Here is a 22,530-nt window from a genome sequence, read left to right on the forward strand (position 1 = left end):
GACTGCTCCTCTTAGAAATTCCACAACGTTAGTACAGTTGATTTAAAAATAGAATTGATCGAAATAAAAATTGAAAAGTCAATGCTTTTCCCATCGGCTGTTCTTTCATAGTCTCTCATGTAATTCTGCTTAGGTCGGTTAGTCGAGATTCAACCGTATTTCAGAAATATGTAAATACCATAAATGCATAAAGATTACGATAACGCAAATGTAAACATGTCGGGACATATACATATTATAGATTATATACATATTTTCTGTATACATATTACGCGGGTTTCGCACTTCAAATTGCAAATTGCAAATTACATTCACGTTTTTGCAAATGAAATCGAATTCACCCTTTCACCCATTTGCTTCCTTGCGAATCAAATTCTTCTACTTCATTTGTTTAAATCATTCTAGTGAAAATCAAATTTAATGTTACTTCGTTGTTCTGACTTTATTCATTTTACCGTAACGTTTAACAATGAATTCGAAATACATGTTTAATAGCGAACGTACCTCTATAATGAACTTAAAATTTCGATAATGAACATATACTTTATCTATAACAATTCTTCTGCCATGTTAATTTCATATACATATTCATATAGTTATTATGACAATCTGAGTGAATAATATATGCAACGGAATAATTCGTAAATTCCACGAGAAAATACTTTTTTCATAGAATTTAATTTTTGAGAATACTTCAATCGTAAAAATAATCAGGCGAGCCTTGTTTGACCAATAAGGTTACGCAGTTCTTATGTTCATCTTGCGGAGGCTTATGCTGTTCAAAACTAACTACAGGGTGTCCCAAAATTATGGTATTTCCGAGAAATGAGGGATTCCTGAGGTGATTTGAAGCAACGTTTTCCTTTACAAAAATTTTCTCCGAGGCATCGTTAACGAATTATTCATGAAAAACACTGACCAATGAGGGGCGAGTTCGCTCGGCGCTAGCTCCGTGCGCTCGTTCGCTCGGTCACCGCGCGCCAGCCAAGCTCGCCTCCCATTGGTCACAGTTTTTCGTTAATAACTCGTAAACAAAGCCGCGGATTGCATTTTCGCTGAGGAAAAAGTTACTTCAAATAACCTTAGGAACCTCCCATTTCCCGGAAGTACCATAATTTTGGGACACCACTTCGTCCATTTGTGTGCATTGAGTTTCTACGATAATCCTCGAAGCAATTTGCTAACATATTTGCGCTCTCGAGACAGGCGCAAAATTAATTTGATCTGTAAAAGAATGTGTTTGATTTTAGAAAAGTGAACATAACCTGCAAATGATGAATTTTATTTGAGAAAAGGTATAAATACGATCAGCAGAGGAATGAATTGTAATATATTTTAAAAAAGTGACCATGAATCGTACAAAACGATGAATTTGTCTTAAGGAAAGGTAAATACGACTTTCAGAGGAATAAGTGGTAATATATTTGATAAAAGTGAACGTGAATTGCAAAAGGATGTACATAGTTGTCTTGAAAAAAGTGAGTAAGATCTACGAAGGATGAGCTTGACTTGAGAAAAGTCAACAAATTTAATCCGCAAAGGATGAATTCGATTTGTAAAAAAGTCAACATGACTTGCGATTGAATCTATTTTATCTGAAAAAAAGTGAGCATGACCTGCGAAGAATACATTTGACTTGAGAAAAGATGAATATAACCTGCAGAAGGATGAATTCGCAGTGTGTACGCTGAAACATGGCGAAGTTACGTTGCGCGTGTTGCAAAACAACTGCAAATAAAAAGGATTCGAAAAGAGACGGGAACTTTTGCATACATCTAATATAAAAGGAAACGAAGAGTGTGTTTTTCCGATGTAATGATGAGAGAAACTTACTGGCACAGAGGGTGGAGATAGCCTCGTCGGAGCCATCGCCACAGTGGTTCACGCCGTCGCAAAGTAGGTCTCTGTCTATGCAGAATTCCTTCTCGGTGCATCGGAAGTCCTTGCAAGTGTGCTCTGAAAACGAGAAGAAAAAAGAAATTGAACGTTAACCGTGTCGTAGCAGGAGGGCCAAGAACCAACAAGAAAAGAAAAAGTATGCTGTTCCCCGGACAAGTGCATTGGCCTTGCGAAAGGGTTACGCACCCCTCGAGTCGAGGGCTCTCCGACGGGTGTCGAGGCTTCAACGACAGGCCAGTTTTGAAACACGCGTCGCACTTTTTGGCGACGAACCTCCCTCCGGCTATTTCTGTCGCGGCCGTGCTGCCACTTAACTGTGCAACCCTTTTTCCTACCAGTTATTACTCAACCTTCGGTCGCGCGTCTCCTTCCACGAGTTAATAGGGCGATCGCGAATTAGATAATTCGACTGCGACCCTATAGCCATTCGAACGAGATTGGTTTACTAGCAGGGGCCAGCCGAATATGACATCCACGGACCGCATTGAAATGCAAAGCTTTCGGGTTTATTAAATCTGCATATAGTAATTTCTTCCAGAAATGTCGGACGGTCGGAATTGAAAATGGCAGATCCGAGAATACCAAGTTACGCTTCTTCGGGCCTCCCGGCTCGTTTTTATAAAAATTCGGGGCAGTGATATAATCGGCGGTTATAAGTACGAGCCGTCGTATCTCCTTCTCCCAAATTGTCCATTTTTGTGCACAATCTGAGCCTCGATTAGAGAGAATTTGCTAGAATAAAAACGATGACTTGCGCTTTTTATTTCCTGTTTTCTGCCACGATTCGAAAGCAATTCGGTAGCCACATGCCACGATCCGAAGGCAATTTGTAAACCCGAACGGACCATTTTGTGTTGTCTTCCGGGAATTCGCGTCGCGTGTCGCATCACACGCTTGACCAACTTTGTTGACCCTTAGCATCGACATAGCAATAAATTACATAGGCGTAGAACTAGTACAGGAGGGTTCACAGCAACCCGAAATTTGGCATTTCTGGGAGAAATTACTGTATTTTGAACTTCGGCACTTTCGGCGTTGTAAGGATGCGCACGCGTTTCGGCAATCGAAACGTTCCATGGTTATCGCTCGTCTCATAAAAGTCATAAATTCGAAGTGTCGAGTCTCATCATTTTCCGGACGTAAAATATTAGTAACGAAACGTGGTTTGTAATGTTGCTCATAACCAGACAGTGAAAAATGAGTAGAAAGAGCAGGTGATATACATCGCTTCACGAACCGTATCTCAGCTGCAAGACCGTATGCACGATGCGAATTTTCACGAAAACCAAGTGTCAACCAAAAAAAAGTTATTCTATATTCTTTTTTCATGTTCTTTTTTTTATGAGGGACCACCTGGTGCCCGTTTGTACATACTTTGCAGGGGCACCCTGTATTTTTCAACAGGATAATGCCGCAGCACACACTGCGAAAGTAGTAAAAGAGTACTTTTCTCGAGAAAGCATTCGCTTTTCGGATTGGCCAGCGGGGTCACTCGATCTTGACGCCATTGAAAATTGTTCGGGAATTCTTGACCGAGCTGTACATGGAAATGGCGGACAATTTCGATGCATTGCCGAATGGAAAAAAATGCGTTCAAGACGAGGGAGAGCAATTGGTGCAGAAAGCTGTTGAAGAACTCTATAAATCTTTGCTAAGGAGAATGTTTCTTAATTTAAACGTAATTTTTAAACAGTCCTTTTCGAAAATGTGTCTTGAATCGCTGATTCTAACGCACTCGTTTAATGAAAATATTTGCACATGCACGTAACCTTGACACCATTGAAAATTGTTTAGGAATTCTTGACCAAGCTGTACATGAAAATGGCGGACAATTTCGATGCATTGCCGAATGGAAAAAATGCGTTCAAGATGAGAGAGAAAGAGAGAGAGCAATTAGTGTTAAAGAACTCTATAAGTCTTTGTTAAAGAGAACGTTTTTTAATTTAAAACGTAATTTTTAAAGAGTCCTTCTCGAAAATGAGTCTTGCACCGCTGATTCTAACGCACTCGTTTAATGAAAACATTTGCGCCGTATCTGCGGTCGAGGGGGTGAGAGGTTCGAGAGGCAGAAAGCCGGACTCCTTCTCGAAATTGAAACCCGTAAAAAAATGAGAAGTTCGTCGAAGATAACTCTGGCAGACCGTAACAAAGTGGTCGATGATGGAACGCGGGGGTAATGACTCCGGCTGTCTCGGTTCGCAATTATAACTCTCGAGGGTGGTTCGACATCGAAGGTAATAAAACGAGAAACGTAGGGTTAAAGGATCGGGGCGAGAGAAATGGCCGGGCGGGATCGAAGAAAAACTGGCTAGCGTCGTCGCCAACGGTCGGTGAAGTGTAATTTTCTATAATTTAATAGTTGAAATTCTTTTCGCTTTTATCTTTCCCGTTTGTCCCTGTGGCCGTTCCACCAGGATTCGAAGAATTTCGTGGACGATAGGAAGAAAAACTGGGCGGGGCGATGAGGGATCGTCCTGATTAAAATGGGATCGAGTTACCTACAAATCTCGCGCGATGCGTCCTTTCGAAGAAATGAAACGAGTTCCCGCCGATGTTGACTAAACGGTTCCAGGGGATAGTAATTTTTCAAACGATTTACGCGAGACGCCCGGAATCCCCGTAGTGATCACAGAAAAGGACTGTTATACAGGTTGTCCCAGAACGCCCGTTGCGCTTAGAAAATGGTATTTCCACGGATGATTTCGCGTAACTTTTTGCTTCAACGAAAATATTCTCTGCGACTTCGTTAACTAGTTATTAACGATAAACATGGACCAATCGGAGAGTGAGTATAGCCGACGCCCCGCCCACACGGCCAATGCCGCGTCGAGCTCTCCATCGCGTTGGAACGCGCCAGTCGTACTCGCTCTCTGGTTGGTCGATGTTTTACGTTAACCCATTTGCATCATAAGCGTATTACAGGGTGGGGCATTTTAAACAGGTCACCTGAATAACTCGCTTGTTTTTGGGGATAGGAGAAAATGCATTAAGCCAAACTTACTTGGTATCGGGTGGCTCATATATAATCTGGTATTACCAATTTTTCTGTAGGCGAAGGCGTCGAGGAGATACGAAGGTCAATTCTGTTTTTTTAAATGGAACAGTAAGTATCTTTACTTACATTCTGATAGAGTGTTTCGAGGCGAATACAATGAACTATTATGAAGGTCATTCAAGGTCACCCAAAGTCAACTGCAAGAGAAAATAAATTGTCTCAGAGTACTTCTCGAATACTTGTGTATCACGTGTGTGTATTACGTGACACGGGTCACAAAAGATAAACAAACATTCAATCGCATTGTACGCTTATCTGTGTATCCTCAAACATTATTGGTAATTTTAAATTATCTGTTTTAGAAAAGAAAAAAATTCAGAGATTTATACATTTCAGCGAAGGATTAGAAATGTCGTAAATATTTCTGGACTTTTCGTACTAAATGCCATATGGTCATAGTGTTGTGGTCGTTGCATTTGACTTGATCTTAGCTTTTACATTATGACGATAAAAATTGCACACAAGTAAATAGATGACATTATTTTTTGATTAGATTTATAAACAAATTTGTGTGATTATTTGCCATTTTACTGTATTTTAGCTTTGCTTTTCTGTGTCACTTTGGGTGACCTTGAATGACCTTCATAATAGTTCATTGTATTCGCCTCGAAACACTCTATCAGAATGTAAGTAGAAAAACTTACTGTTCCATTTAAAAAAACAGAATTGACCTTCGTATCTCCTTGACCCCTCCACCTACAGAAAAATTGGTAATACCAGATTATGAGTCCTCCGATACCAAGTAAGTTTGGTCTAATGCATTTTCTCCTATCTTCAAAAACAAGCGAGTTATTCGGGTAACCTGTTTAAAATGCCCCACCCTGTATACGCTCAATTTTCCTGGTCACTATCACCGGAGCGTATATATACGCGGCTGCGTTCGGTATTGAATCCAAATATTTAATTAATAAAATAACACACTCGCTAACAATATAAGATCACAGAGACAAGCACCGATACTGATAACTGTTACACTGCTTGGATGCAATGATGATTTGTTATTTTGCTTCTCTTTGTTATCTCTGCAATCACTATCGCCGGTGCTGTGCACATACTGAAATTTGTTAGTCACTAAACTTATTCGTAACCTTAAAATAGAAATGGATGGAATTCTGGAATCTGAAAGCAGTTTTTCTGATTGTAGTGCAGAAAATATTATGCCGCTAAGAAGAAGACGAATTAGAGAAATAAGATCCGATAGTGATGATAGTGATAGCGATTGCGAAGTGTGGCCTATATGCATCCCACATTTCAAATATTACCACACTGAACAAAATTCCTAACATATAATGCTGAAAAATGATTTTTTTTTACTTTTATACAATTTTACATCTAAATATGAAATAAAAATTTTTCGGTGATATGGGCCCTTTTTTCATATTTCCACATGATGCAAATTGGTTAATAACTCGTCAACGCTCTGACTACCGCGTCACGAATATCTAGGCGTCGAAATTATTTCCGTACATATGGAAATTCATTTTCACGCTAATTTGTTACATCTCCTTCATTTCATCAGGTTCCGCGAAACGTAAGAATGTTGAAATCATAATAAACGAGAGTGGGGCGAGAGATTAGAACTACTTACAAGTTTGGAAAATTTTTAAACAAGCTTCACTGAGCCTCGGCGACTACTTTCTGGACGTAACAGAGGTTTCAGGACACCCTGTACGATTTCGATCGGGAGAAACTTTCTACGGGAATAGAGTTTTGCGATTCTACCAATGAAAACTCACAAGGGGCTCGTTGTTAACTTTCCACAGGGCATTATGGACTCCGGAACTACGCCACTTTCACGACCCGGAACATTTGAGTTTCGAACCTCATATATTCTGCAAATAAATTGGTTCCGAAGTCTATATCGCGTGAAGCGGCCGTTAATTATTTGCTCGATCGCAGCCATAGGGTTGGCTGTGACTTCGCCGATATTTTAAGGATTCGACGTTATCCGCGCTATTTCAGATTCAACGGCGTAAACAATTGCCAACCCGTGTCCAAGGGTGTTTGTTCGTCGAAAATCGTCGTTCGATCTCCGTGTTTGATCGGCCGCGTTGCGGTTTAGGGCTCGGAAGACACGAACTAAATTAATGATTTTGTAATTTATGAATTAATTATTACGATTAGAATGATTATAACAGTTTGTACAACATTCGTAGAATTCGATGTCGATGCAATTTTTGTTCAAATAGATAAGGATCTATCCTTACAAGCTACCTGTACATTTTACTTTTTCTATCGAACAAAATTTGCACGATCATTGCTTCTTGACATCCAAATTCACTTTTTCGATACTTTTGAAACGACAATTGCTGTATTATCAGTTTGTATCAAGTAGTTCGGAATGTTTGTTTTAAATCTTTTCTATGTGAATTCAATGAAACCGTCTCTATCAAATCTGAAACGAACTTTCCGAACAACCTAATAATAAAATATTTTCGATGAAAAATGATTAGTTTAGTCTTACTTGTTATATTTACAAGTACATATTGAAAACTAACTACATTATTTTATTTACACGCGCCTGTAAAAATATATACATATATATATATATATTTTTTAATTGTATGCTGTTATGACTTTCGCAAATGCAACAAACTGTAAAAAATACTTGTTCAGCTATCTTCGGTAAGTTATCTTCAATAAGTTGTCATTCTGACAAGTTTCAGAGATAAGCGTCCAGGTGAACTCATTTTTCAATGAGTTCAAATATGAGTTATTAAGATCCATCACTTCGATTTTGCAGCATATCTTTAGCTAAAAGAATATTCTTTAACCAATTAGTTGCGTCGATCTATCTTTAAGATCAATTTTGCATGCGTTTTTTTTATCGATTGCACCGACTGCTGTTTCTTTTGGCAAGTTGTTCCAGAATTGTTCTAAAACGTGCGAAATTTATGAATATGTTTCATAAGTATTTCAACCTAAATCGTAGAAGTATTTTTATAGTAAGATGTAAAATTGCTATTTTCTTATGACGTGTATACACGTCGTTCACAGCTAAGAAGACAGATATAATACATTAACACATATAATATAATGCATTAACAGATATAACCATATCCCTGCGCATGAAAATAATCTCACCAGACAAATCATCTCAATTTAAGACAATTAAATTGTTTTATTTATTAGGATATATCGCGCATATATCCTGCAACTTAGTTCATACATTTAAGAATTTATTAGTAAAATTTCATTAGCATTTTTGTAGTTCTGATCGTCGCATAGTGGTCAAATTCCATACAAAAAGCGGAGGAAAACATATAACAACTAAAATTATATATTTAAGCCTTGCATTTTCATTTTATATTGGCTTTTGTTGGGATAGAATAATGAAAACAAAATGCAATGTTTTAATTGTTTATAAACAAATTGTTTAAAAATACGATTTTTGTTTTCAATTCATTTCAATTCAATTGAACATTCATGTTGCGAACATTGTTCCGAAACCAGTAGTTCAATTGCTTTTTCGAGAAATGTTTTCGACTTCTTGATCGTTCTTTTTCTCGTACTCTCGACACGACCGGATTTGGATGCGAACAAAAGTCCAAAAAAAGAAAATAATTAAAAATTATTCTCATTGGTATCAATTATTTCGGTTCCAATAGAATGCGAACAGTTGAAATATTGATATTTTACTCAACCTATTCTTCACCCTGCGCTTCGTGGCAAATGCCATTTTGGCATTATTATTAGATGATTTCTCCAACAGCAGCTAATAGCAGCTAATTTCTATCTTTATTAATGTAAGACATCGCTCTTCGAAATGCGATCAAAACGAACACCGAACTCCGCCGATCACGTAATTAAAAAATGAAATGAAAATTCAACACATTCAATCGAACATAACTCAAAAAATGTGAGAGATAAAAAAGTGTCCTATGACATACTATATTCCGTACAAATTTATTATATTATATTATATATGTTTATTATATTATATTATTATATTATATTATATATATTTATTATATTATATTATTATATTATATTATATTATATTATATATATTTATTATATTATATTATTATATTATATTATATATATTTATTATATTATATTATATTATATTATATATATTTATTATATTATATTAAATTCTGTAAAAATTATTTATTTTCAACGAACAAAATACATACTATACAAAGTACATACTATATTCCGTACAAATTTATTATATTATATTATTATATTATATTATATTAAATCCTGTAAAAATTATTTATTTTCAACGAACAAAATAATTATAAACGATGACATAAATTTAGGATGATTTCGGGAACGGGCCACATCGAAGTCACGTAATCGTGTTCAAAATGAACAAATGGTAAAAAAGATCACAGTAGATAATAAACAGCATGTTTAATTGATCGCTAGCGAATAAATCTTCTAAAACCGACCTTTTTCCGCTTTACATATGCATGGAAACCGACCGCTGTGTATCGCTAAGGTCGATTCGACGAGCAAACAACGCGCTATTGCAGCTAAGTTCTCCGAACATTCCGCTTGATTACGCAGCACGACGCCAACGTCCGGGCTGGCGAGGAAGGAGGAGGAGAGGAGGGGTGGGGGGTTACTGAACGACTATTGTTAATTTCATTGGTGTGCCGAGCGAATTAGAGCGGATTCGCGCTTCGGCGTTGTCCGCCGTTAAATTATTAGGGCAATCGGAAAGGTTAAACGCGGCCTCGTCGCGTAGCGCCGAGTCGATTCGAGTCGCGCACCGTCCGTAGGAATATTCACCGTCGTCGTCCGCGTTGTTTTCATCGATTAGTATCGGAACGATGCTAATGGCTGCTAACGAGCCGCCGCTGCGAACGACGCTCTTACAACGTTCGAACGTTCGAATTGGTTCGCGCGACTCCGACGCCATTACACCCGGCAAATGGGGAAACGCTATAATCTACCAAGAATCGATCGAAAAGTAATACCCTATGTTTTATTCATTTCCCGTTCTCGCGGCGGAATCTCTTGATCTTCCCGGGCAAACGACTGATCGAGGCTCCGCCCCGCTCCGCTCCGCGGCGCTCTCCGCTCGTGGAATTACACCGGATTCGCGCGCGACGCGATCTTCTTGTAATTGATCGTGTTCATCGGCCGCGCGTATCGGCCCGATCGAGCAAGATCTCTCGCAATTTTCCAAATGGTACACAGTGTTCCATTAGTACATTGCGTCGGGACTAGAAGTTCCGTGAAGAACCGGCCAACAATGCGCCACGAACGACTAGAGACGGCACGAACGCGAACTGAAAAGGCGCAAGACCGGGGGACGCGGAACGGTTTGCATCCGCCGGCGAACTTGCCAGGAGTTTTTCTGAAACTTAACTCGCCAGACATTGTTCCGTCTTGAAAGGGTTAAGGCACCGAACGCGGAACAAAATGTTCGTGTTCCTTGGCTGTTTCGGTTCGCCGTGCCGTCGAAAACATTCATCATCGGCTCGTATACGTTGCTCGCGGCCGTACTCGAATAGTCCCGACGTTCACGGCGCGGCGATGTTGACGTTGCGATGTTGACGGACAAACGACGAAAATGGCAGTGCTCGCGTATCGCCGGCACGGAAGCGTCGCGTCGCCTCGCGTCGCCCCGCGCAAATGCATATAAACGCATTAGTCGTCGGTAACGAGGCCGACGCCGCCGCCTCGCTGCCGGAATTCTGACTCGTGCAGAGGCTCCAACGGAAACGGAGCAGAGGCTGAAAACCTGAATCTTGGCACAAAGGTTGCGCCAGAGTGCTGGCACGATGGATGCGCCGTGGCATGGCAGGCATCCCCATGGAAATATTCCCTCCGCCCCTAATCCCGTGTCGAGGTCGTTCCATCGTCGACCCGCGATGCACCCGTGCACCTATCGTGTCGGAAAAGTAGCGTACCGAATCCTCTCCTCAGACCGAAACGGGACAATCGGTTCAACCCGTTGCGTGCCAAAGTGTTTCCTCCGTTTTGTTTCAGAATTTGCTATTATGTTGCTCACAATTGCATTCGCGTGTTGAGGAATAAGGTGTAAGTACTTGTTATGGAACGCTTCGACGATGGTATAAAATTGAAATCGATTTTATTACAGCTTTAAAAAAGTGTACTGTTGAATATTTGTACCACTGTGTTCTATAAATCGACGTTTCCAGATAACGTGGTGAACATTCAAATATTTACGAGCGTGTTCCTATTATGGAACACCGTTTTCGTACCGTGTCTCCGTTTTCTATATTCAACGTCCCTATTTGGAACAGGCATTTACACCCTCGACGAACTACATATTTGTATATGAGCCGTTTATTTTGAAAGTGGCATAAGTCATAAGTTGGAATAAGTTGGAACGGGCATTTGCACCCTCGACGAACTACATATTTGTATATGAGCCGTTTATTTTGAAAGTGGCATAAGTCACTTTGTTTTTAAAGTCGATATATTTGAGGGTTTCCGTTTCAACACGTTTAAAAATACTATTTAATTTGGCTCGACTGAACAGTAATGTGCAAGCTGAGAAAGAGAATGTTTTATTTTGATTTGCGAATGTTATTGGTGTTGTCGAGAAGGTGGGAGGGTGGGGCATCTTGAACATTGTAAACAAACCAGAATCGACGCACGGGTGAAGCAACTGAGTAATTTAATAATATACTGCACGGCGTCCGCCGAAAACAGCTCTTGACGAGTTAGACTCGTCGAAGTGTACAGTGGCACACGAAATGAATGACGACCCCAATTCGTCATTGCATGTCAAGGGGTTATGCGTCATTGGGCTTCTCGAGAATGGAAACGGCCAACGAGATATGTTGCAGTGGTTATAGGATGCAGCCACAAAGCACTATTAGTGATTTAAAAAGGTCTAACTGCAAAACAGATGGCCATCCTCGTGCAATAAATTTTCGGTTTAGGACACTGTAAAATGACACGCGAATACACCTGTACAAGAAAACGGAACAACCACATTTGTGCCGTTTATTTTGAAAGTGGCGTAAGTCACTTTGTTTTTAAGTCGATATATTTAAGGGTTTGCGTTTCAACACGTTTAAAAATATGGATACTAACTTTCGAGAAGATTTACTTGTATTTGTTATCTCAGGATACTGATATTTTTCTCAGTATAAATAATTTCGTATAAACATTAAGAAATCACCACTTTTCATTACGGTAAAGTGACTTATGCCACTTTCAAAATAAACGGCTCATGTATCCTTAATTACAGGCACCAACTTGAACCGTATATTGAGTGTAGGTTGTGTTTCTTATTATTTATTTAGTTATTTATTTTCTTATTACATTCACCTCCATAGGTCTCATTTATTCTTTGTTGTATTACTTGTGCTAATATGTTTCAAGATGGAGTCACAATTGAACGGTGTTTCACAGTAGCTACATAAGCTGCTACATCTAAAAAAAGAAAAAAATACACGTGATTCGGACCAATCTTAAAAATGTTATTCTGTTCTAAACGGTGTGCGATCTATTTCATGAGTCACTGTATATTTCTTTTTCACGAAACGTTAATTGACGCGAAAGTGTACAAAGAATCACAAATCGGTTTTGCAATATCTTGTCGAGACTTATTAAATATTAGTACAGGAATAATAGAAACGTGTACCCGAATGTACACACAAAGGGTTAAATATTTCGTTCGTTTATTTTATATTTTCTTTAAACTCGCTAAAGTAAAATGCGTTACTATTTTGAATTTTATTGTTTTTTTTTTTATTTAATTATCAAGTATCATCTATGACAATTATGTGTGAAAGATGATATCTGTCAAATGACCACAACAATCAGGTTCACAGACATCAATTCGAATATCAAAATTTCACTAGTTTCATTTCTAATGTTGTTTTTTCGGTCATGAATTGTTGCTGGTTTGTTGGCACAAGCTTTGCTTTCCAAATAACCTGAAAGAAAAAAGTCCAATAGGGTTAAATCATACGAATCACACATCACCATTTCTTGAAATTAATCGACCACCATGACGACTATGAATTTCGGTCGCAGTAAAGTGATGTTTTCACGCGTTGCGAGTGACGTAGCTCGGTCTTCTTAAAAATAGACATTGCTTATGTCGATTCCATTTCATTTCAACCATAAATAATTAATCACCATTTCATTGTAACGTGCAACATTCAACTGCACTTAACTGTATCTTCATTCTCGTTCTCGAAAAAGGAAGGACCGATTACGTCTTTCAACCAAAATCCACACCAAATAGTAACTTTTTTTGGATGAAGTGATTTATCTAGAATGGCTCTTGGATTTTCATCTTCCTATATGCGACAATTGTGCTTATCCACGTGTCCATCCAATGTGAAATGAGCTTCATCGTTGAAGAGTTGTGTAAAATCAATGCATCGATTGAACGATGTTCTAACAACCAATCGTCGAAATTTCTGCGTTGTAAATTGTTGCTTTCTTTCAATTCTTGGATAAATTGAATTCTGTTAGCATGCAAAATTCGTCACAAACTGCCAAAAGAAGTGTTCAATTCTTGAGAACAACGTGGAATTGATGTCGATGATTCATTAGTATCATTTTCACGAACGGCAGCAACGTTTATCGTGAACAGATTCAGTTTTATCAAATTTTTAAGCTAAATTTCGAATTGCTTGTTCAGATGCACGATTATGTATGCCGAGAAAAAAATCACGTAATTTACGATGAGTATCTTTTATTGAACACTGATTTTTTTAAAATAGATTTGAATAACTTTAACGCGCTCTTTAACACGTTGAATGCCACGCCGGTTTTACGGAAATTGCCCGTGGCGCCACGATGAATTTTCTTTTATGTGTTTTATATATAATGATGAAATATTATCTGCAATAGATAAGTTACAGTATATAACCATGTTTGACATGTTAATTGCGACAGGGGTCACTGTTTGAATCGACGATGGTAATAATACAAAATTTTAGATATTGACATTTGTTTTAAATTATATCTATTTTTATCAATTTGGGCGCGCCGGTCACCGATGGCCCCCATGGCGTCACCGCCAAGTTAAGTGCCGGTCACCGGTGACCCCCGTGGCATTCAACGTGTTAATTGTATACGTCTCCATCGTTAAAATTGGCTATCATTGACACCTCCGGGCGGATCGGGGGTGTCTGACGAGCAGATTTCCTCCACGTAAGAAAAAGGAAAGGGTTATGTCAGGGTTATGCCAAAGTTATGCCAAGGTTATGCCAAAATTATGTCAGGATTATGTCAAGGTTATGTCTGATTTATAAATTTGCAACAAAATAACATACGCCGTTTAATTATACGAAATAAAAGTTATATAAATGCTTATTATGCTCGTGTAGCTGTATCATACTTAGTAAATTATGCTTACGCCTTGAAATTAATGATATAGCGCCTGTATAAAACATTATTCTTTAAAATGGGTCGTCTTGAACAATACAGTTATACTCTTTGAAAAATGTGGTAACACTGCGAATTGAAAGCCGAGAAGAATCAGGAAATCCCTTTTCGATCGCATTTGTTCGTCAAACAATACCATCTACTTTCTCTGAAAAGCTGTTACTTTCTTCAGAATTTAACATTTTATTGAATTATGACCCACAGATGACCACCAGAAGTCGAGCCACCATCTAGCCTTCATAGATTCCTTTTTTTTTTTGCATGCTTTGTCAAGTCAAAATGCTTTCCCGGGTTTATTGCCTGCAACGTTGGAACGAAAGATTGCGCACTCTGTCCACATTGTACCAGTTCCGTAGTTCCGTCTCGCTTTGTTTTGATTACGGGCGAAGCAAGCCTGGCCCGGGCCCTGCCTACAAGCGTGAACACGTTTGGCCGGTGCCGGGCGGTCTGGCACGTTGCAAGCACGGCACGCGTGGTGTGAACACTCCAATGTAAATCAAATGTAAGAATGATTCGGTCTTGGTCGGCCTTGGAGCACGGTCCGAGCCTGGCACGTAGGTGTGAATCGACCCTAAAGGTACTATTGTATAACTCTGTACGTGCAAGTGTAAAACATTAACCTTTTAGGCACGACGCGCCACTATAGTGGCTTCCGTGGATGTCCTCTCTGAACGACGCGCCACTATAGTGGCTTCCGTGGATGTCATCTCTCTGAACGACGCACCACTATAGTGGCTTTCGCGGGTGTCATCTCTCTGAACGACGCACCACTATAGTGGCTTACTCTAGTACAGCGGTGTCAAACTCAAAAGCTAACTTGGGCCAAATAAACAATGCTTAACTTTAGGTGGGCCGCAAAAAAAATCAATGTTCATAGAAACAAATATTTTTATTTTGACCAGTACATTGTAATAAACATATATAAAGTTAAATTATTGTTTACGTCCTGATACTCGACATCTCTTCTCTGATACTATCTTTCCTATTTCGGGAGAAATTTTATTGGCCGAGACTGTTTCTATTTTATTTTTACTTTGCGTCGGATATATTGACTGGGCCACAAAAATGTTCATCTCGGGCCGCGAGTTTGACACCCCTGCTCTAGTAGCTCACTCGGTCATCGTTTGAATCAAATAATCGTCTTCATACGCATTGTTTCACACTTCTTTTGTCTTCACATCGATTTACAATATACAGACTTATCTTAACAATATAACTGAATCTTAACAATATACAGACAGAATATACAGACACTCTATACAGTACATATCAGACTTTGCCGTCCAGAGAAATAGCCTCGCGCCAGAATTCAGCCGTACCTAAAAGGTTAAATAACGTAAATTCTAAATTTGACGAACCTCGTGCATTTGCAAGAGTATCCAAGAATGGAAATCGTCCATAGGATCAGTTTTCTGTCCCCACTTCGTCGTCTGAATGTGTTAAACGCGGCAAGTTCGATCGCGTTCCTTAAACGTATCCCGATATTGAAACAGACGAGCTATTTCTGTTTGGTCCGGGAATAGATGAAAAGTTTATCGGAACGACGGCCGATCACGCTATCATATTTTCAAGTTTCTTTTCCGCGTTGTGTGCTCCCTCCGCTCGATTCATCCTCGCCGCCGATTCAGCTAATGCGCTGCATAAGCACGCAATGCATTTCATGAATGAACCCGCGCGGTTCGTTTGCTACCGGAATCGTTTCTGCTCCGTGAACGAAACTACGATCTCAATTCACTCGAAACGACCGAGTTATCCTTTCTTTTACGAGTCCTACGGCCGAGAATATTGACTTTTCCTCCACCGACGTGAGAACGGCCTCGGCCTCGCGATTCTTCCGCTTCGAGTCTAACTGTCCTTAACCCCACCCTCTCGTGCCATTTCCATCTTGAAACAACGATACACGAAATCGAACCGAACCGTTTCACTTACCGAGTACAGCGTTGTTCTGCCTCGGTAAAGATATCGCTCGTTCCGCAAGGTAGATTCTCCTCGAGAGAGCAAAAACATCTAGGAAGTTCTGCAGTGCTCGACAAAGGAATAAGTATATTTCGTAATTCTTTCCATTCAAGTGTATGAAACGTTCACCACGTACGTTGTTCAGGATATTCTAAAACTGTCTCGCAATGCGGAAATCAGGGGTTCCTGAGGTCATTTGAAGTAACTGTTTCCTTATCGAAAATATTGGGTTGGCAACTAAGTAATTGCCCATTTCAGTTATAGACGTCTCTCACTCCCATTTTTATGATATCTGTAAATGTTATATTATAAAATTATTATTATTATTATTATTATTATTATTATTATGTTATTTTTTATTATCCGTGAATGTTAGCAACTGGACAAATTGAATGCAGCGGTCAAGGAAAAGCGACCAGAATTGGTCGATCGTAAAGGTGTCATTTTCCACCAGGACAATGCTAGGCCGCACACGTCTTTGTCCACTCGGCAAAAATTGATGGATATTGGTTGGGAATTGATGTTACACCCACCATATAGACCTGATCTCGCGCCATCGGATTACCACTTATTTCGATCCCTGGACAACTCCCTTCGTGGTAAAACTTTTAACGATGATGACGCTGTAAAATCTCACTTAACTCAGTTTTTGGCCGAAAAGGATCAGACTTTCTACGAGCGTGGAATTTTCAAGTTGTCGGAGAGATGGCGAAAGGTCATCGAACAAAATGGAAAATACATTACAGATTAAACTTCGTTCCATGTAAAAAAAAATTTTTGTTACTTAGTTGCCAACCCAATTATTAATGAAAAACAGTGAACTGGCCTTCATGTGCTCGTTGACTGGGCCGCACCCACCAGCCGAGCTGGCCTTCTATTGATCAGCGTTTTTTGTTAATAACTCCTAAACAAAGCCGCGGATTACATTTTCGATAAGGAAAAAATTCCTTCAAATTTAACCTGTACACAGGGCGATCCATTTCAATCCATTAAGTCAAATATCTTGTAGACAGTTGACGATGCTGAGAAATGTTTCAAAGAAAAGTTGAATGGATTCAGGAGGCACATAATCTGATATTAATAAGAATTTTAACGGAATTACATATACTTCTTGTTGTACCAATCGATGTAGCACACATCGATTATTTTCTACATGACAATATCGCTTTATCGAAAGAAAATGTGGTACACTTTGACCCAGTGTGACAACAGCAGGTTAAACTGTGTGTTCTCCTAAACTTCTGGAATAAAATGCACAAGGTAAAAAGTCCTGATATGAAACACCGTTCAATTGTGGCTCTGGGAACGGTAGCAGAAATAATACAATAAAAAAATAGATAAAGCATATGAAACGGGACGTACAAATTCTACCCTTATTTTTGAACATTGTCCTTTATAAATTCGCACATAAATACATCCGCGTAACGAATCACCTGCTAAAAAAATGTTTATTCGAATACGGGTGTCTCTAAGCAAGAACATACTGTTCCATGTTGTGCACTTTAATTTTTTCGCTGTCCTGATTTATGAAACAGTTGGCATCGAAGTTCCATATTCGATATCCCTATTTGGAACGAGCGTTTGAACTGGGCTTTTCAAAATGGGGACATTTACTATTTTACTATTTTACTATTTCACTATTTTATTATTTTACTATTTTACTATTTTACTATTTTACTATTTTACTATTTTACTATTTTACTATTTTACTATTTTACTATTTTACTATTTTACTATTTTACTATTTTACTATTTTACTATTTTACTATTTTACTATTTTACTATTTTACTATTTTACTATTTTACTATTTTACTATTTTACTATTTTACTATTTTACTATTTTACTCGTATTATTTTTGGTTAATATTAAATAAATATTTCAAAGTTCATCACGTGATCTACAAACATCAATCTATCGAACAGTAATATAAATATTCAACAATAACACTTTGAAGTTGCGATAAGATCGATAATGATCTTATACCCCCTGAAGGGCGTCCAAGAATTGGTACTTTCACTTTGATTTCGATACCGTCGCTTTACTCGACCGCACAAACGGTTTGACATAAACGATTACGAAACACGTCGAGGGTCTCGTTCGTTTGCCTGGAACTGTATGAAAATCTCCTAGCATCCCGCGGAGTTTCCAAGACTCCGCCGGTTGTTTGACTGACACCGCACGGCCCCTTTTCCGACAACCGCCGGATTCCATTGTAATTAATTGCCGATGGATCCGTAGCCCGCAGCCCGGCACGGATGGATTATTATTGCATTAACGTTATCGATTTCAAAGGCATCAAAACCAGAGAGCCCGGCCGGGAATCTGTCTTCCTCTGTTTTCGGCGGCAGCTAATTCGATTATCGAATTCGGAATTTCTGCAGCATCAAGAAACCGCGACCGCAGCTTGTATCGCGCTGCACAACTCGGTTACGGGCGAAGAAACGTATAACCGGACGAAGCCGATTACCGATTCAATGAATAACTAATATTCCGCGGTTCCATGTTTTCCGTCGTTAATTAAAAAACTTCGCGATCGACTCGACCTGGGTAACGCGGCGGTAATGCCCGGCTCGCCGGTACGTTCCATAAAACTTTAGCCACGCTCTCGTGGCTCGCGTTAATTTTCTTGCAAGATAGCAACGGAAGATACTCCGTAAATCGTTGATGAAGCAATTTACATGAACCGCGAGAGATAACGCTGAAAACGTGGATAACGCGGAACATGGAACACGCTCAAAGGAGCTTTAGAAACATGAACAGCTTTCCGTGACGTTCCTTACGCTATTATGAAAATGCACCAGCCTGAATCCCAAAACTATGCTTTGGGGGCTTTGTTCGACCGAAAAAAAAGATATGCGAATCACGACGGGAATAAAAAGAAGAAGAAGAAAAAACACCGCGTAAACATTGTTTGCGCTTCCTTTGCCTTAAATTCGTCCAGTTAACCGGCGGCGACACCACGGCCCGGCCCGACCCGGCCCGGCAACCTGTTCGCCGGCGATTCGCTAATTAGCATTAGCGCCCGGGCGCCGACAGAACGAAAAACTGCGATTAAATCTCGTTACGTAACAACTTACAAAGGCGAATCGAGCGAGCGCGAAAAACTGGAGAGCTGTTTAACGAGTTCCGTCTGAATTTAGCAGTCCATTAACAATCTATTTAACGAATCTCGGCGCGGGGTAATTAATTGCGCTTCCGCCGGCCAAGGAGGTTTCCAGTTTCCAGTTTCAAGGCGCGATTGTTGTCTCGAGCGGATTCGGAACCTTTCCGCGCAAAAACACAGGGCCCGCGACGCGTATTTACCTGCGCCAGGCAGGCGTGCAACATTTTCTGCGAATCATTCTTCAACATCAAGTCCGATCAAGATTGAAATAAGAGTGTGCCGCGAACGTTTGCGCGATTTTTTGCCCGGCCGGGCGCTGCTTTTTAAAGCTCGATAAATCTTGGTTCTCGCGTACACACGTACACAGGTACATACAAGGGGGGCGTGACGGAGGCTGCTCTGCATTTTCCGTTTCTTGACGCGTTTACAGAAGATCGATGTCGAGCTGCTTGCCCCTTTCTCTTCTTCGGCTCGCGGCGATACGACTCGAAAAAAGAAAAAAATTGCGCGAGCGCGAGATATTGAAAGAAGGCGAACGAACGGCCGGACGGGCGACACGTCGACGGACGGGATCGATACGTGTAACGTCTCGATTGAAGTGGAGAAGATTGGAAGTGCGTCCGAGAATCGAATCCGCGAGGACGGAACATGAGCGGACGCGACGCATCGCGTCGACGAGCGCGCTCATCTCGGGGCAAAGGAAGAGCCGAGGACCGAGGCGAGATATCGAGCGACCATTTTCGATTAGGGTTGAACACTATCGTGCCGTTCCTGGTCCGATCTAGGTCCAGTAGAATCCCTATAGTCATCGCATTGCCGTGCCAGTATGTTGACGTACTCAGTCTGGTCGAATACATTCAGAGTGTACCAAAAATGTCTCGCAATTCAGAAATGGGGGATTCCTGAGGTCATTCGAAGTAACTTTTTCCTTAGCGAAAATGCAGTCTGTGGTTTTGTTCGCGAGTTATTAACGAAAAAGACTGACCAATGGGAGGCGAGCTCGGCTGGCGCGAGGCGGCCCAGCCAACGAGCGCACGAAGCCCAGTTCCGCTCATTGGCTCGGTTGCCTCGCGCCAGCTGACCTTGCCTCTCATTGGTCACGGTTCTTCATTAATAACTTATAAACAAAGTCGCGGATTGCATTTTCACTACGGAAAAAGTTACTTCGAATGACCTCAGGAATCGCCCATTTTCGGATTGCGAGACATTTCTGGGACACCCTGTATAGAGTCCATGCATACACTTACAGACAAAAGTTATAAAACACCCTTTAAAACGCAATCTTTTAGATGAAGATAAAAGAGAGTATAATAAATCGAAATATGAAATTACATGCGCTGAAAACGGTTATCTCAAAATCAGTTTTGCTGTCGCTCGCATCATAAACAGGTCCAACTATCTGTGCACCAAAGGGTTTATTGCACCCGTCTATGGCCGCTATTCTTTTTTATTTTTAGAGCCTACACGTAAATGAATGATACAATAAAATTTTTATTTCATTGTATAATTTACAGTGAACTCTTTAAACGACTGTCACAATAAAATAAATCTGACAATAACAATGGTGAATATAATATGAGATAACAAAAATAGACCGCGGATTTTTTATGTAATTGCGATAAAAACGACTAAAGAAAGTACGATCTATTTTTTTAAATTATTACAAGAAGAAATGTCTTTTTATTTCATTACTATTTCTTACGATCGAGTTAGACAATTTTTATTTCGCACAACGATCCACGGTCTAATAATAAACAATAGAAAAAAGAAATGTTATATTGCACGAAAGTTTCTTTGCATTACGTGTTAGCCGTAGGAGTTAGTCGAGTTAACTCGAGCGCGCTAAACTAGCCAAACTGTGCACACTCGAGATAATTCGAGCGGCGTTGTACTTTATGTTGCTATAATTTTTCACACTCGAATGCAATCGAGAATTGAAAATAACAATGTGAAAGCAAAAAAAAAAACACAATCGTTTTATTGATATTTATCATTTACATGGGATTATATAAGCTATAACACTTACTTATTCAAGTATAAAATATATCCTTTTTCTACTTATCACTTACGACTTATCTCTTCCTTGTGAGCCGCTTTCCGACAGCGTATTCATATTCAGATTCTGATTCGCTCATTTTTCAATATATATTTTACTAAAATATAATGTAAAATAGAATATAATAACAATAATAATAATAATAATAACAATAATAATAACAATAATAATAATAATAACAATAATAATAACAATAATAATAATAATAATAGTCATATTCTGAAAATTAGAATTGCAATAAAAATTTTGATTATTTTTGTGTTTTTGTAATTTTCTTGCCAAGACAACGTTCTAAATTGTGCTTTTTAACATTAAAAAAAATTGATTTTTTTTGGCCGGCCTTCTTCAAACAAATTGTGCATTAAGGAGTTAAGACCGCTGGCGTGTTTCGGCTCCAATGTTTCGAGAAAGCGTGGCGAGAGTTCTTTCTCGAAATATTGTAATTAATTATTTACACGGGTCCGGAATATCTATTAAACCGACCGGCACTCTCTGCCTGTAATGGACACCGGCTCTTTAATCTTTAATTTCAATTAGAAGTTGCTCGAGGAAACGGCTGGCAAGACGAACCCGATGGACTCGGCGTGCTTTTATCCGCTGTGAAATATTTGATGAACGATTGCGCGTACCGAAAAATGAATAGCCATCGGAATCGAGGAGAGTCCGGCCCGGGGAATAATGCAAAACGCTGCGCGCGTGTTACGGCCCGGGAAGCCGGCAGCGGTCCGCCAAAAGTCAAGTAAAACCCGGTGGCAAACACACAAAAGCGGAAGTTCGCCAATATTCACCGTGCTAAACTTCATTTGCATGCAAAATAGAACGAAATTATCGGCACCGTGTAATTTTCGAGTCAAAGCGGTTCATAATTTAGTTTCCTGTGCCGCAGAGTTTTCTAACGCGAGTCCGGCTTCAACTTTCGCTCGCTGCGACACCTAGTAGCCGGCCAACGAATTAGCCTCTTAACGCGACGGTTTATGTATACAGGGTGTTCCACAATTATTTTAACAGTCGAAAATGAGGGGTAGCTGAGGTCATTCGAAGTAACTTTTTCCTTTGGGAAAATGCAATCTGCGGCTTTGTTTACGAGTTATTAACGAAAAACACTGGCCAATGAGAGGTG

General features: G+C 39.7%; 1 protein-coding gene and 1 long non-coding RNA gene across 3 annotated transcripts in view; one reads left to right on the top strand and one right to left on the bottom strand.

The window, feature by feature from the left end:
* The window catches only part of LOC117221779 (uncharacterized), a 176,645-nt gene that overhangs the window by 45,464 nt on the left and 108,651 nt on the right, over positions 1-22,530 (top strand). The window lies entirely within an intron of this gene.
* LOC117221774 (uncharacterized) overlaps positions 1-22,530 on the bottom strand; it is a 196,436-nt gene that overhangs the window by 21,900 nt on the left and 152,006 nt on the right. For both annotated transcript variants that reach the window (XM_033472971.2, XM_033472972.2), the window contains exon 4: positions 1,834-1,956. In XM_033472971.2, the coding sequence (XP_033328862.1) occupies positions 1,834-1,956 (123 nt within the window). The remainder of the gene's footprint in view (positions 1-1,833; positions 1,957-22,530) is intronic.

This window comes from Megalopta genalis, chromosome 7 (assembly GCF_051020955.1).
Source record: "Megalopta genalis isolate 19385.01 chromosome 7, iyMegGena1_principal, whole genome shotgun sequence".
Taxonomy (NCBI): Eukaryota; Metazoa; Arthropoda; class Insecta; order Hymenoptera; family Halictidae; genus Megalopta; species Megalopta genalis.